Below are 17,152 nucleotides of genomic sequence, written 5' to 3'. Positions count from 1 at the left end.
TAAAAAATCGATATCACATTTTTTACAATCAACTGGGTAGTCATTTTATTGATTACATTTAATTATTTGTTTATGTGATTCATCATGTTGTGTGTGCAATAGCTACATTGACCCAGATATGTTAGAAGTATTTTAATCTGGTCTGTTATGTGCGGGTGTGAGAGCTTGTGTGTATTTGTGTGTTTGCGTGAAAGTGTGCGCCTGATTACGTGTATCAGCACCACTGATCCAGATATGTTAGACCTCTAATATAGGCCACACTTGTGCTTTATCAGTAATTATTCAGAGCTACTGAAGTATTAACCATTTGACCCTGAAGAGGAAGCTTACCTCAGCCTAAACTAGCTTAATCTCTCCTCGCGTACTTTTTATTTTTACTTATAACATTTTTCACTGGTCCACAAGACGGTTTAATATCTTTATATATAAAAGAGAAGTTGTGTGTCTGTCTCCTACGATTTAGATTCCTAACTACTCCCACATTTTGCGGTGCAGTTTAACCAAAACCGGGTATCTTATAGTCGTGATTCATATCGAGCCCTTCTGGGTATTAGCGCGCATCTACGATGAGTCTACGATTAAAAAAAAAATTACCATCATTTTTTTCCATTTTAATGGATTCTTTCGCTATTATATATGGGAAGTAACTCTCTAAAAATGTCTACGATGAGTCAACGATTAAAAAAAAAAGTTACCATCATTTGTTTTCCATTTTTAATGCATTTTTTTTCTATTTGTTGGCTATAACTCTCTAAAAATGCTTATATAGTTATTTCCCTTACAAACCCGAGCAACGCCGGGCGATACTGCTAGTTACTTATAAAAGAATACTTTGAAATGAAAATGATATAGATAGAAACATTACAATGTTTTCTCAAGATTCAAATGTTTCAGAAATATATACAACTTCATGATGCAATTTTCAGAACAACTGTGGAATTTCCACGGGGACTGCTACTAGATATTATCCCAGAAGTTCTTTCATAGCAATATTCACAATAAAATTGGGTATCATAAAGATTTCCTTGTTTTCTATGTATAGTAAGACGGGTTCCCTTTATCGTCTTCCTTTATAAAAAAGCACAAACTAACAACTGTCTAATCCATTCTTTCTTACTCGTTCCCCGTTTGCCATTCCTGACAGTATTATAAATTCTCATCCTTTCACTCCCTACCATTTTACTTCTCTGGCTGTCACTTATGCTCTCTCGTCTTCCCAGCTGCTAGCTTCCTACTTCTATCCTCACATTGCTAAATATTGTTAATTATTATCAACATCATCATTACTATATTATTGATATCATCATTGTCGTCGGCGTGATCATCTTTATTATAATAATAATAAAAAACAACTTAATTTTATTATTATTATCATTATTATTGTTGTTGTTGTTGTTGTTGTTGTTGTTGTTGTTGTTGTTGCCGCTGTTGTTGTTGTTGTTGTTGTTGTTGTTGTTCTGAGTTCAAATTCCGTCGAATTCGACTTTGCCTTTCATCCTTTCAGGGTCGATTAAATAAGTACCAGTTACGCACTGGGGTCGATACAATCGACTTAATCTGTTTGTCTGTCCTTGTTTGTCCTCTCTGTGTTTAGCCCCTTGTGGGTAGTAAAGAAATAGGTATTTCGTCCGTCTTTACGTTCTGAGTTCAAATTCCACCGTGGTCGAATTTGCCTTTCATCTTTTCAGGGTCGATATAATCGACTTAATCCGTTTGTCTGTCCTTGTTTGTCCTCTCTTTGTTTAGCCCCTTGTGAGTAGTAAAGAAATAGGTATTTCAACTGTCTTTACGTTCTGAGTTCAAATTCCGCCGTGGTCGAATTTGCCTTTCATCCTTTCGTAGTCGATAAAATAAGTACCAGTCAAGTATACTGGCGTCGATGCAATTGACTTCCACTGGCCCTCAAAAACTACTGGCCCTGTGCCAAAATATGAAGCCGTTATTATTATTTCCTTTTTTGCAGCAGCTGCATACGAGTTTCTCCTGCATCACTAGGTATACTTCCGTTTTGCCTCAGCTGTATGCGGCATTATATTTTGGAACATAGAATTGTTAGTTTAGCTTTGTTATAAAGTATGCTTTTATTTGCTATTTGAAGTTTAGATTCTACCAAGGTCAATATTTCTCATTTTAATCACTCCGAGATCAATAAAATAAAGTACCTGTCAAATTCCGTATAGGTTGGGGATGAGGGTCAATATAATCGACTGTTCTCTTCACTCTACCATTCCTGACCTTGTGTCTCTGTTCGAAAATATTTTATCTTCCATGCTAGTTTTTTCCATAAAGTATGATACGCTGTGTCCTTGGATATATATATATATATATATATATATTATATATATATATATATATATATATATATATATATATATTATATATATGGATATATATATATATATATATATATATATATATATATATATGTGTGTGTGTGTGTGTGTGTGTGTGTGTTGGAGGATGAGAGAAAGAGCAAAATATAATGATCACTAAATCCAATGAACAGGTGAAGTTGATGATAAGGATTAACCTTCTTAATAATAATAATCACGTATCACTTATCTCTGTCTCTATCATTCTATCTCGCTTGTCTCTGTTTCTCCCAACTTTCCCGGCTTAATCTGTCTTGCCATGTCTCTCTCTCTCTCTCTCTCTCTCCTCTCTCTCTCTCTCTCTCTCTCTTTCTCACTCTTTCCGTGTGTGAAATGTTTTTAGCATTTCACTAGTAGTTTATTGTTCATCTTTTTATATTTTCAAAGTTTTTTTTTTTCATTTCTTTATTCTTTCCCAAGTAACAGTGTTTAAACCAGACTCTCTCTCTACTTCTCTTTTTCCCACCTGCTTATGTGTGTATCTTGCATTCTGCATTCGTGTGTTCCCCTGTCTAAAATACACATATATGTACACGAACATGTACACAAAGTATACACATATATAGGCGCAGGAGTGGCTGTGTGGTAAGTAGCTTGCTTACCAACCACATGGTTCCGGGTTCAGTCCCACTGCGTGGCATCTTGGGCAAGTGTCTTCTGCTATAGCCCCGGGCTGACCAGTGCCTTGTGAGTGGATTTGGTAGACGGAAACTGAAAGAAGCCTGTCGTATATATGTATATATATATATATATATGTATGTGTGTTTGTTTGTGTGTCTGTGTTTGTTCCCCTAGCATTGCTTGACAACCGATGCTGGTGTGTTTACGCCCCCGTTACTTAGCGGTTCGGCAAAAGAGACCGATAGAATAAGTACTGGGCTTACAAAAAGAATAGGTCCCGGGGTCGATTTGCTCGATTAAAGGCGGTGCTCCAGCATGGCCGCAGTCAAATGACTGAAACAAGTAAAAGAGTAAAAGAGAGAGTATGCATAACACATAAAATACAAAACTCTCACAAATTACTCAAGGGAAAATGGCGTATTTCTAGTATGCTGCTATACTCGAGCGGATGGGGATGATCATGGCTCAAACGCCATCGGCCATGGACTTGAACAATCAGAGCTAACCTTGAGTACGCAACAACATATTACCAGTATGTTTATGTCTATTTGCCTCTCATTTCCAAATTCACGCAATGTTTATCGCTATTTTTTCTTTCATTTAGGTATTTCTTGCTAATTCATTTGCGAATTAGTAAATGCTACCATACTTCAAATGCTTATAAGTTCACAATAAACTGTGGTGACGTCATGAGGTATTGTGACGTATTGCATGACGTCACACAAGTTGATATATGTTAGTGTATAAAATATGACATATACACAACATAAACCATTTACAAGGCCTGAAATATTGAGAGTTGATTTAATCGCCACCAATACTTGAATAGCACTTTAGCCGCCGTGGTGATCTCATTCTCGCTCATAACATCATAAGCGGAAAGTGTAACCTCTCGAAAGAGCTGTTCTTCACTCCTGCTCCAGAGCGTCGGTTGCGGGGTCATTCCGAAAAGCTCTATCTGCGACGATTTCATCTCAATCGAAGGAGAGGGGCTTTCTCCGTCCGGGTTGCGGATCCGTGGAAGAAGCTGCCAGACGAGATGGTGAAGATGCCGACGACCGCTTTGTTCAAAGTCTCCCTTGACCTCAAGTGGCCTGAACTCTTTACATGAATACCACCCTGTACATAACTCCATGTCCCCCTACATGGCCTTGCTTTTTGCTTTTTGAGCCAAAAATTAACTAACTAACTAAACATGTCGAAATGAAAGCTAATGTAAAATAATAATTTTTTACGTAGGTACAAAGCCGCAATTACATCAACACTGTGTACTTGTGTTGGTGAATTAAATGTTTCCAATCAACAAAATAGTATATTGGTTGCAAACTGGCAATGTTTCCGTGTGTATTAGCAGCACAAGCTCCAGGAGCACTTTAATGTGAATCTGAGATGTTTGTTTGTTTTATTGCAGCACTGTCCCAGATATGTGAGTTTTATATCCTTCTATACGTTGGATATGCAGATTTCACGAAGCGGAGATAGACACAAATGTCTTCACACAACGTACTTCAAATTACTCCACTAAACACGACACTCCAATAAATACCACTCTCAACGATCTCAAGAACTCCCTACGACTTTTCTATCGTCTCCACCAATATGCTACTTTGTACAAGAATCCGGCTAGTTCAGTCCATTCTTCCAATCTAACAGGGGTGTCAGTTACTCTCGCCACAACAGTGAGCAATATGCTAATGTTGATGTTAGGTCAAGGATGTCATCACAAGCTGATGAGACATACTACTGGTACCATGCAAACCAGTACTACCTGTTCTATGGTCGGGTGGTCGGCAACTAAACCGACTCCCCCAACTTGAGTAGCATGCTATTCTTATGAGGGTGGGGTATTAGGACACCCAGCAAAACTAAAAAAAAGGATCTGTCGGAAGACGGATGAGATCTTTGTGGGCCCACGGCCATGAAACTGAGGAAGGCAATGACAAACCACCTTGGTATCTCTGCCAAGAAAACACATAGGAAAATCAGAAAGAAGTAACGCTATGGCTTCAACCGATGGGACGACACGCGCTTAATCGGGAAGACTTTCTGTGTAGCATCATCAACCCGCTGCAAAAATCGTATGACACATGATGACAACGACTCTAATGTAGGTCAAGTAGTAAGTATATTTGTGTGTATGGTAGCAGTACTCTCCCAGATACATGAGCAGTGTTCTTATGTGGATCTATCATGTTTGCACGTGTACAGCCTATATAATGTGTATGTGTGTGTATCCCGCACAAACTTTTAGAAGCAGTTCATGCAAAGACTTCATTATCCAGCACTTAAGGGAATTTGCCTGCTCCTTCTAGCACATCAAGCGACAGGTAGATGCTCCTTCACTCACTGTTATTTACAGAGAGGTGGCAATTGTTTACTGAAAATCGCTTTGAAGAAAGAAAATAACAATCTTTTCACTGAGAGGCTGAGTATGTTAGCAATTTCTGATGCGAACTTGTAACGTAATGCTATGCATAGTATCTTCGCTCCGCCTAACGCCAACATTACATTACAAGCTGATATTCATCTCACTGATAGAGAAAGATTAATTATGACACTTCATTAAGTGCAGTATTTCATTGATGTATCATCATCATCATCATCATCATCATCATCGCCGTCGTCATTATTGTTATGTTTGTGACCATAAGATTAACGCCCATCATCGCCAATACATGCCCTTTCTAGAGTATGCCTTTTCTAGAGCATGAATTTCCGGCCCCTTTGGCACACCAATGTACACATTTCCGTCTTCTGAGCAATCATGTCTTAGTCTTTTACATCGCCCTTCGACACATTTCTTCTGTAGCGCTTTATTCATCCAACTAAAATCTTGTTGACGCAGACAACCACAAACGATAGTAAGTAACCAGTATTTTTTTTTCCTAAAAAGATTCGTCCACTGTTAGACGATCGACTAAATTGCTTTATATTCCAAGGACCATATACGTCCATTAATCCTTCATCAAACAAAACTACACGAAAACCGTATGACTGTGTTTCTAACTAACCTTCGTAACTGCGGTATCCACCATACAAGCTGAACTCGAATGACCTGCACGCGCACACACACAAACACAAACACACACAAACACGCACACACATGTACACACGCACACACACACGCGCGCACATATACAGGTTTGCTTCCCAGCCAAATGGTTCCGGGTTCAGTCCCACTGCTTGGCACCTTGGGCAACTGCCTTCTTCTTTAACCTCAGGCCTATCCAAGCTTTATTAGTGGATTTGGTAGACGGAAACCGAAAGAAACCTGTAAAACATATGTATGCGTGTGTGTATGTGTGTGTGTGTGTATGTGTGTGTCTGTGTTCGGTCAGACCCTTCTAGTTGGTGTCCTAGCATGGTCGTAGTCCAATAACTGAAACAAGCCAAACATGAAAGATGTTGGTGGGGTTGATAAACTTATTATGAATCAGTTGGAAAGTTCATTGCAGTGGTAGAACTGGTAACGTGATATTTACTTAAGCACTTTTCCGATCTATGTTCAAATTACACCACAAGTATTTATTTCGCCTTTAATCTCTCCTCAGTCGGTAACTATCGCAGTATTTTTAGTTATACCACAACATCCACTTTTAAGTGGGGATAATATCAAATTTTGTTATTAATACTGCTTCTGTGCTATTAATTAATTTTTTAATAAGTCCTCTGGTTATTCACGAAACCAGTGCTTGAATAGACACTGATATTTTATGTATATCGCTGCTATTTCCAGCGGTCGAATGTCTACTGTTGACAAAGCCAAAGAAACCCGAAATCCCGTGATCCGTTAGTTGCGGCGGCGGCGGCGGCGATGATGGAGTTATCTCACACTAGCGATATAAACAAGAGTGCTTGTATGCATCAAAAGCCTATATGAGAGGTTCCCTCATGGTAACTATCGCAGTATTCTATGTTCTAATACACTATTCCCTGTTAAGTGGGGATAAATTTTACCTTTTGATATTAAAATAACTTCTGTTACTAATAATTACTTTTTAAAATACGCACCGTTATTCGTTCAAACATATATAATCCACCTCTTCATTTCTGAATTAGTAGTAGAAGTAGGGGAAAAACGAACCAAAATTATAAATCTCTATTAAAACTGTTGTAACAAATTTGGGGTTTGATCCCAGCGAAGGAGTCTCTAAAGGATCACAAGAATTAATACTCCAATTTTTCTTCAAAACACTCTACTGTCTCTAATAAGATAATTGACGTATTAGATAATGTGATATTAGATAATGTACTATTAAAATGATAATAAATGCTCCCTTTTAAAGCCCAGCCAGGCTCATGGGCCCGGTTTCCCGGTTTCAATGGCGTATGTGCTCCCCAGCTGGACGGGACGCCAGTCCATCGCAGCGTTACTCATTTTTGCCTGCTGAGTGGACTGGAGCAACGTGAAATGAAGTGTTTTGCTCAAGAACACAACGTGTCGCCCGGTCCAGGAATCGAAACCGCAATCTTACGATCATGATGCTGACACCCTAGCCACTAAGCCACGCGCCTCCACAATGTAATATTAGGTAATGTAATATTAGATATAAAAACAAAAACAAGATCATAGGTATGATGCTTTAATTCATAGCTCTTCCTCATCGGAGCTGGCCAGTGTTTTCACAACGATGACGACGAAAACAACAGCGATAGCAACAATATCTACAAGATAAACATGTCGATTGACAACGAATCAGTTTAAAAAGGGGGAAAGCGACAATTATTTTGTATTGTATTTTTTTTTACTCTCTTTTTCTCATTTTATTGTTAATGGCGGGAAATAAATAGGCTCAAACGTATGAAAATAGAGTGAAATATAATAAAGTAATTTACCGTAAGTGAAGGAATACGTTAAAGATTTTCTTACCTGAAAACAGAAAAAAACAAAAGTATATTTAGATTTGTGGTTAAGAGAGAGAAAAGAGTTTAAGAGAGAGAGAGAAGAAGGGGGTAGAAACAGAAAGAACATTGAGATAAGGAGAGAGAGAGAGAGCAATAACGAGATGAGTAACCGAGCAAGTGGATAGGGAACACATCGTCAAGGTCAAATTTACTTCAACGAATAAGTGAAGCTGACATATATGTAATCATATACACATATATACGCATACATAATATGCGTGAGAGTACGAGTGAATATGTATGCGCATGTTTGTGTAAGTGAATATGTAGTACAACACAAAACTATGTTATTGATAACTAGCAGTATCGCCCGGCGTTGCTCGGGTTTGTAAGGGAATTAACTATATAAGCATTTTTAGAGATGTAAATTATAATAGCCATCTCAATATGGCTAACCACAAAGGGGGGTGTTACTGTAGCTTTTTACGTTCTGAGATTTAATAATACATTTTTAGAGAGTTACTTCCCTTATATAATAGCAAAAAAATGCATTAAAAATGGGAAAAAATGATGGTAATTTTTTTTAAAAAATCGTAGATGCATCGTAGACGCGCGCTAATACCCAGAAGGGCTCGATATGAATCACGACTATAAGATACCCGCTTTTGGTTACACTGCACCGCAAAATGTGGGAGTAGTTAGGAATCTAAATCGTTGGAGACAGATACACAACTTCACTTTTATATATAAAGATAATTGCAAGTATATAAATATGAGTTAATGCGGTCGTATTTGCACAGTCAAGAACTTCGCTTCACACCTACGTATTTTCGCGTTCGATCTCACTTCATCGTGTTCTAAGCTAGTGAGTTCTATAGATTTAGGTCGGCCAATTTTGTAGATGGAACCATTGTATGAAGGTCATTGGTAAGATTGTTCCTACTCTTGTTAAACTGTCGCTGGCTTAACACAATCCCCTTGTTCTGCAATGCATTCAACCTTGGTATATCATGTGAGAATAGCTTTCTCCTATAGACTAGAGGAGCCATGAAAAGGGCCAAGGCCCCTGCTCTATTTTCTATGACTAAGCCAGAAATATATATATATATATATATATATATATATATATATATATATATATATATATATATATATATATATGGTACTACCCGGTGTTGTTCAAACGATGAATAGTTTTGCGTAAACCATGGTCCGTTTTGTTCTCTTACTTTATTATCATCTTATAATCATCTCATATTAATGACTTTTACGACTCGTATTACTACCCCAGTCAATCTAAATGTATATATTTGTCGTTACCTGTCATAAATAGTATTTTTTTATATGCAATGTGCATTTTCGTTGATTTTTCATATTTTACCCTTACATTTCCGCGTGTATTTTATATTTTCTTTTCGTAACATATTTCTACTATATATATATATATATATATATATATATATATATATAACATACTACAAGTATATACGAGAACAGTTTTATAAAGAAATGCTAAATCACTGAGTACGTTGGCATTTTACAAATAATGGAGAAATCTCGGGAGCAGGAGGATAGTTGTGAAAACATATTTTAGAGGATTGAGTAAAAATACCCTCAAAAGAAGGAAAAATGACCAGAAAGTTACTACAAAGAAACGAACTCAATCGGCAGACTGACAGAATCATTAGCATACAGTACAAAATGCTTAGCGGCATTTCGTCCGTCTTTCCGTTCTGAGTTCAAATTCTGTCGAGGTCAGTTTTGCCCTACATACTTCGGGGTCGATAAAATCAGTACTAGTCGAGTACTGGGGTCGACTATCCACTCCTATATCAGAAGGAATTATTTCCGCTGAGGTCAACTTTGATTTTTTCCTCTTTTCGTGGTCGATAAAAATTATTAGTTGATTACTAGGGTTAATGTAATCGATTAACCCCACTCCTTTCCCTAAAATTCCGGACTTATGCCTATGGCAGAAGGGATTTATAATCGGTAGATTTTACAGAGTGACTAAGCACCACGTACGAAACACTCGGACCTTGAGTAGCTCTGCCGATTAGTAATAAAAAGAAAATATATATATTCTCGGTTTTAGTTCCATTTTCCTGTTTGTTTTAACACACACACACACACACACACACACACACACACACACACCACACACACGTATGCATGTTTCGGTGAGCAAAGAAAAGAAGCAGTAGCAGAATTTCTTTATTTATTCCAAGACCACAATTCACTCCATGAAGCTGAAAGTTTTTCGTCATGCGCGATCTTTCAGACGAATAAAAGTGATTCATCTTTATCGTATTATTGGAAAGTGTGAGTCCACACACACACACATCACATATATGCTAATCCCTGTCACCGTGCTGATACCAACAGTTAGCCTCTAGAATATAATAATTTATCAAAGGATATAATTTACCATGTATGTCGATACCACTAGTAATATCTCAATACCTTATATTGTCCAATTTAAATATTGATTTCATTCTCACATGCATACCTTCAGAAACCTTGCCTGAAGTATTGAAAATTATTTCACGTTATACACACACACAAACAAACATACACACACACATACGTACATACATACAAAAACTCGCGCGCGCACACATAAAGCTTAATGAAAATATGATAGCAGATAAAAATATATAAAATTAAAATACTAATAGACATAATCGATATCCTACTTTTCATCTCTGATAATTGATAAGGTGGCTGGCAAAATACACCTACAGATGATGCTTTAGCACTGTTATTAATGTATGTCAAACCAAAATAGTGTACACGCACTCATATATGTACATATATAAACGTAAATATATATATATATATGCATGTGATCTCTTGAGCACCACCAGCAAAAAAATGTTTTTCCTCTGTCTTCCCTTCTTGGGATCTTTCCTTCTCCTTTGTTTCCGACGAAGAGCTCCGCTCGAAACGTTAAACCCTCCTTCCCTTCTTTCCTGAGCGTCAAATAATACTTTAGTTTTCCACGTCCTCGCGTTGCTGTGTTTTATATTGTGTGTTTTCTTGTTTGGATTAACTATATATATATATATATATATTATATATATATATATGAAAGCATCTGCGTGTCACAGGAAAGCTTGCCGCTGTGGTTTTGTTTGTGAGAAAAATCTCTACATAGACACGTTATGTTACAAACAAAATATACTTTGAAGCGAAACAAGCGCTGTCGCAGCAGCGGACGTTAGACGCGTTTTGCCCATCTTGGGGTTTCTTAATAACGTGTGCCCATTTGTCACATGCCGGAACGAAATTCGTCCCTATATATGTATATATATATATATATATATATATAATATATATATATATATATATATATATATATCAGGTGGCAGCAGCCGGTCTATGGGATTACTTGGGTTCACCGTCCATAAAAGGTTTAGCTTTATGACAATACGCCATAAAGCTGTATGGATGGGAAACCTAGGGTAACCCCATAAGCCGGTTTCCTCCATCTTTAATATATACTGCTCTACATCTTAGAGTGTGCCTTTTATCTGGATTTATGTTTTCTACAACCGATATATATATATATATAATATATATAATAATAAAAGGGTAAAACTAATTAATTATTAATTAATTTTACCAAGTAGTGTTCAGTATGTAAAAAGACCATTTACGGTATATTTGAAACATTACGTTATAAAAATAGGGTTCAGTAAAATAATTTACTTTACCACACACCGAACGTTTTAGAAATAGCAGCCAAAAATCTTAGCTATTTCATCTACTGTAAAAAAATCTCCCAGACAATGCATACTCAGACAATGTATCACTGTGTAACTCACGTGGGTTGATGGGGATAAATGCGAGGCCACACTTGTATTTTTGAATTCGTTGGTACTGGCGGTCGGATATGGTATGTCTGGGATTACTCATACCAGACGGGTATGTTCGATTTTTAGAGCTCTCAAATCCAAACCGTGAGAAATCTCTGAGCTGACGAAGGACATGTTGATCTTTATATTCAACTAATCCAGAAACGGGCCGTTCGCAAGTAATCTTATATACGTGTGATCTTTCGTTATTTTTACCTCTATGCCTGTGTGAGTTATTTTTGAGTATGCATTGTCTGGGAGATTTTTCTTACAGTAGAAGAAATAGCTAAGATTTTTGGCTGCTATTCCTAAAAAGTTCGGTGTGTGGTAAAGTAAATTGTTTTACTGAACCCTATTTTTATAACGTATATATATATATATATATATATAAATCAAATGCCAATCCCTCTAAAAGGACAATCCCTTGAACAGTAACAAAACCACCATTGCATTCCATCCACACATTCAAAGCTGTTGCCAACGGAGCTTCAGCCACAATGAATTTCTTGATACATTCAGTGGCTACTACCAACTTCGGGCCACGTTAGGCAGTTAGAATGTTCTTGAAGCGGAGAATTTGAATTTACTGAGACAATATTTATATATCGCCTGACGAAACAGAACTAAATTTCATAATGAAGGAAAACGGTTACAAAACCAAATACATGCAAACCTGGAGGACTACGTTGCGTAGGAGCAATTGTAGTGATTGCAGATAAATGTCCAACTGTACTCCTTCTTGTTGACTCCAACTCATTCAACATATATATATATATATATATATATATATGAGGCGCAATGGCCCAGTGGTTAGGGCAGCGGACTCGCGGTCGTAGGATCGCGGTTTCGATTCCCAGACCGGGCGTTGTGGGTGTTTATTGAGCAAAAACACCTAAAGCTCCACGAGGCTCCGGCAGGGATGGTGGTGATCCCTGCTGTACTCTTTCACCACAACTTTCTCTCACTCTTACTTCCTGTTTCTGATGTGTCTGTATTTCAAAGGGCCGGCCTTGTCACTCTCTGTGTCACGCTGAATATCCCCGAGAACTACGTTAAGGGTACACGTGTCTGTGGAGGGCTCAGCCACTTACACGTTAATTTCACGAGCAGGCTGTTCCGTTGATCGGATCAACCGGAACCCTCGTCGTCGTAACCGACGGAGTGCTTATATATATATATATTTATAATAAGATTAGCTCGTATACGAGTGGGTATATATTTGTAAAAAATGAAGTTCGAAAATGCTGCTATATTACACTATATATATAAGAGAACAAAATGGATATAATAACAATGGGGAACTCCTGGCTTATGATGGCATGTCTTTAATTAAATAGGTAACAAAGAAGTAAGAAGCAGAGATGAGGGTGGCATTTACGATCGTTTCGATTTATTGAAGTAAGTAAATCTCTTCAGAATGCGAGTATAAATAGATGCATCGGTTAGGATGCGAAAATGATTGATACATATGTGATGGTAATGTAAACAAATATGATTTTAGGTCAGTTACAATAAAATTAATTTTACATTAATCTACAGTGTTTCTCTATACTTTTGTAAAGTACAATTTAATTATTTTTTTGTCAGAATAGTATTGAAAGCTACCGTTATTTAGCCTCTACCTCCTACTGAGTATATAATGAGAAAATGCGTATATTTACAAATTTGTTGATAGTTACACAATGGGAAAGGAAAGAGGAGAAAAAATGCTTTCTGGAATTGTAATCTCTCTCTCTCTGTCTATCTCTTCCACATCCCACTCTTTGCTTTTCTTCATCTTTCTCGATTGTCCTTCTCCCTATCTTCCTCTCTTTCTGTCTTTCTCCCTTTCTCAAAAAACAAAATATATTTTCCTCTTCTAAACAAACAATATAATTGAAAAGAAATCTTTTTCTGTCGATCCCCCCCTCCTCTTTAATTTTATTTATCTTTCTCGATGGTCCTGTTCCCTTTCTTCCTTTCTTTCTCCCTTTCTCCGAAAACCTAAAAATTTCTCTTCGATTCACCTAAAACACGAGGAAACGTTCTGTTTTTATTATTTTGGTTTTCAATTTTTGTAATTGAAGAGTTCGATTAAACGAACGAAAGCGCTAATAAAGAATTATCCAAAATTCTGACTGCCTCCTTTTTCCTAATATACAATATTAACATCACTTCAAACATTCTATACATTCTATACATACATACATCCCTCTCTCTCTCTACACACACACACGCACACAGACACACACATATATATATATATATACATACATACACACACAGACACACACATATATATACTCATACATACACACTTCTACTACATACACACATTATCTTGCAGTATAAGTTCCCAAAATCCCTCCTTCACCTTTCCATATTCACGCAAACACTATTTGATAGAGATTTTTTTTTAACAGACATTAAAATAGACATGACATTATATTCGAACAGTGCACTTCATTTCAGAAATAAGTATTGAAATATACTATCCCGTTTTGAATAAATGAATATTTTATATAATTTATTGTAATTTTAGCAATTATTTTTCCATAAAAAATTACACTTTATGTAAGAATCATTATTCACCTCAGAATTAAGAGAGTTGTACCCCCCCCCTAGTTACTTTCTTCTTGTTCCATAACATCTCACCATTTCCATCTATTTAACATCCTTTCTTTTTCGTTCAAGTAGCAATATTTGACGAAATAGGAAGTAGCAAATCTGCAATATAGACGGGGTATTGTAATGTAGATGAAGTGCAGGTAATTATTTTTCTATGAAACTTAATTGACACGTTCCAATATCTATGTCTTAAGTATTCTCTTCTAGAAATTGAGTTCTTTCTACCTACTTCAATATTCGCACAATACCTTTTTCTCTCGCCTCTCTCTCACTTATTATATATATATATATATATATATATATGATTCTTATACAAGACAGTTGTTGACAGTGATTTCGAAGTTTCGGCCAGATAAGCCATCGTTTGACAGTCTGACAATGGCTTAGCTGGCCGAAACTTCGAGGTCACAGCCAGCAACATTCTTGTATACGAATAACAGATTTGTACTCTACAAAGGTATATAGTAACCCACCAGATTAATGAAAAATTGTTTTTATTATACTGAATATAAACAAACATTAATTTAGTTATATATATATATATACGTATATAATTATATATATATATTATAATATAGACATATATCTATATATATACAGATATATATATATATACATATATATATATATATAATACACATATAATATAACATATATATATACATTATATATATATATATACATATCTATATTATATACATATATATAATATATATATACATATATATGTTATATATATATATATATATATATATATATATATATATATAATATATATACATATATATATATATATACATATATATATATATAATATACATATATATGTTTATATATATAATAATATATATATACGTATATATATATATATATATATACTATATATATATATATATATATATATAATATATACATATATATGTTTATATATAATATACATATTATATTTATATATATATATATACGTATATATACTATATATATATATATATATATATATATATATATATATACATATATATATTATATATATATAACGTATATATATATATACATATATATATATATATTATGTGAAGGCGCAGGCTCAGTGGTTAGAGCGTCGAGCTTACGATCATGAGGTTGTGAGCTCGAATCCCGGACCGGGCTGCGTGTTGTGTTCTTGAGCAAGCACTTTAGTTCACGTTGCTCCAGTTCACTCAGCTGTAGAAATGAGTTGCGACGTCACTGGTGCCAAACTGTATCGACCTTTGTCTTTCCCTTGGATAACATCGGTGACGTGGAGAGGGAGGCTGGTATGCATGGGCGACTGCTGGCCTTCCATAAACAACCTTGCCCTTGCCCGACTTGGTCTAGGAGGGTAACTTTCTAGGTGCAATCCATGGTCATTCATGACCGAAGGGGGTCTTTACTCCTTTATATATTATATATATATATACATATACTGTACACTGCATATATATGTGTAAATGTGTGTAGTGTAGGTAACACATATTGAATATATATATATATATATATATATATATATATATATACATATAATACATATATATATACTATATCTACACACATGTTTCTGAGTGTTTCTCTGTGTGTATGCATCAACACACAGGCACACACATATGTAAGCATATTCATATACATACATAAATACATACATATATGCCTACGCGTTTATATATAAACATGAACTTTGATATGGAACGCACATATAAACACCCAGGCACACAAGTGCGCCCTCCTGCTCGCGCACACGCACACAGGATGAGATATTAGACCTTGAATAACTTACGTAACTTCCCGACGATTAAAAAAAATTGATTAAGAAATATGTGTTCTACGTTGTAAGTTCTGTTTTAACTAAACATTCGTACACACCTGTGTGTTTGTGCATGGGCCCGTTTTAACATGCTCCTTCGTGTGTGTGTGTGTGTGTGTGTGTGTGTGTGTGTGTGTGCGTGCGTGTGTGCGTTCGCGCGTGTGTTTTCCGTAACAGAATCCAATATAGTAGACAATGTCCCTTTTTACCTTCTGTATTACAATATCGATCTTAATGGAATATTTGGTTACGATAGGTAAAAGATGTTGAGTGGCTGTGTGGTAAGTAGCTTGTTTACCAGCCACATGGTTCCGGGTTCAGTCCCACTGCGTGGCACCTTGGGCAAGTGTCTTCTACTATAGCCTCGGGCCGACCAAAGCCTTGTGAGTGGATTTGGTAGACGAAAACTGAAAGACGCCCGTCGTATATATGTATATATATAATATTATATATATATATATATATGCGTGTGCGTGTTTGTGTGTTCTGTGTTTGTCCCCCTGCATTGCTTGACAACCGATGCTGGTGTGCTTATGTCCCCGTTACTTAGCGGTTCGGCAAAAGAGACCGATAGAATAAGTACTGGGCTTACACAAGAATAAATCCCGGGGTCGAGTTGCTCGATTAAAGGCGGTGCTCCAGCATGGCCGCAGTCAAATGACTGAAACAAGTAAAAGAGAGTAAAAGAGTGTTAGTGATAAGGCTCAACGCAGTATCGAACATGCTTTACAGCATTTGAACACTAGGAGCCTACCTCCATTCTACCGTACAGCGCTGGCACCCTTGAGTGAGTAAGTAAAATAGAAGTAGACAACAGTTGGAGCGATGGGAAAGCAAATGTGAATTCGAGCCAACCAGTCGATAACCAAAAACGACTATAGACCGTTGGAGCTAGATACCGATGTTTTGGGTTTTTGGAACGAGTTCAATTCGAAGAGACGGAACAAAAGTTGGCTAGAGGTTGAGAAGGTTTTCTAGTGATGATGATGATGATGATGATAATAATAATAATAATAATAATGATAATAATA

General features: G+C 36.3%; 1 protein-coding gene across 5 annotated transcripts in view; it reads right to left on the bottom strand.

The window, feature by feature from the left end:
• The window catches only part of LOC115215246 (potassium voltage-gated channel protein egl-36), a 351,927-nt gene that overhangs the window by 246,961 nt on the left and 87,814 nt on the right, over positions 1-17,152 (bottom strand). Inside the window, exon 2 of one of the 5 annotated variants that reach the window (XM_036505593.1) lies at positions 7,811-7,863. The exons of the other annotated variants lie outside the window; for them this stretch is intronic. Within the exon in view, the coding sequence (XP_036361486.1) occupies positions 7,826-7,863 (38 nt within the window). The 3' untranslated portion in view covers positions 7,811-7,825. Of the gene's footprint in view, positions 1-7,810; positions 7,864-17,152 lie in introns of those variants that run through there. 5 annotated transcript variants of the gene reach the window in all.

Source organism: Octopus sinensis, linkage group LG8 (assembly GCF_006345805.1).
Source record: "Octopus sinensis linkage group LG8, ASM634580v1, whole genome shotgun sequence".
In the NCBI taxonomy this organism is placed as follows: Eukaryota; Metazoa; Mollusca; class Cephalopoda; order Octopoda; family Octopodidae; genus Octopus; species Octopus sinensis.
Note: the sequence above shows the minus strand (reverse complement) of the source record. Positions and strands in the feature narration are given on the sequence as shown.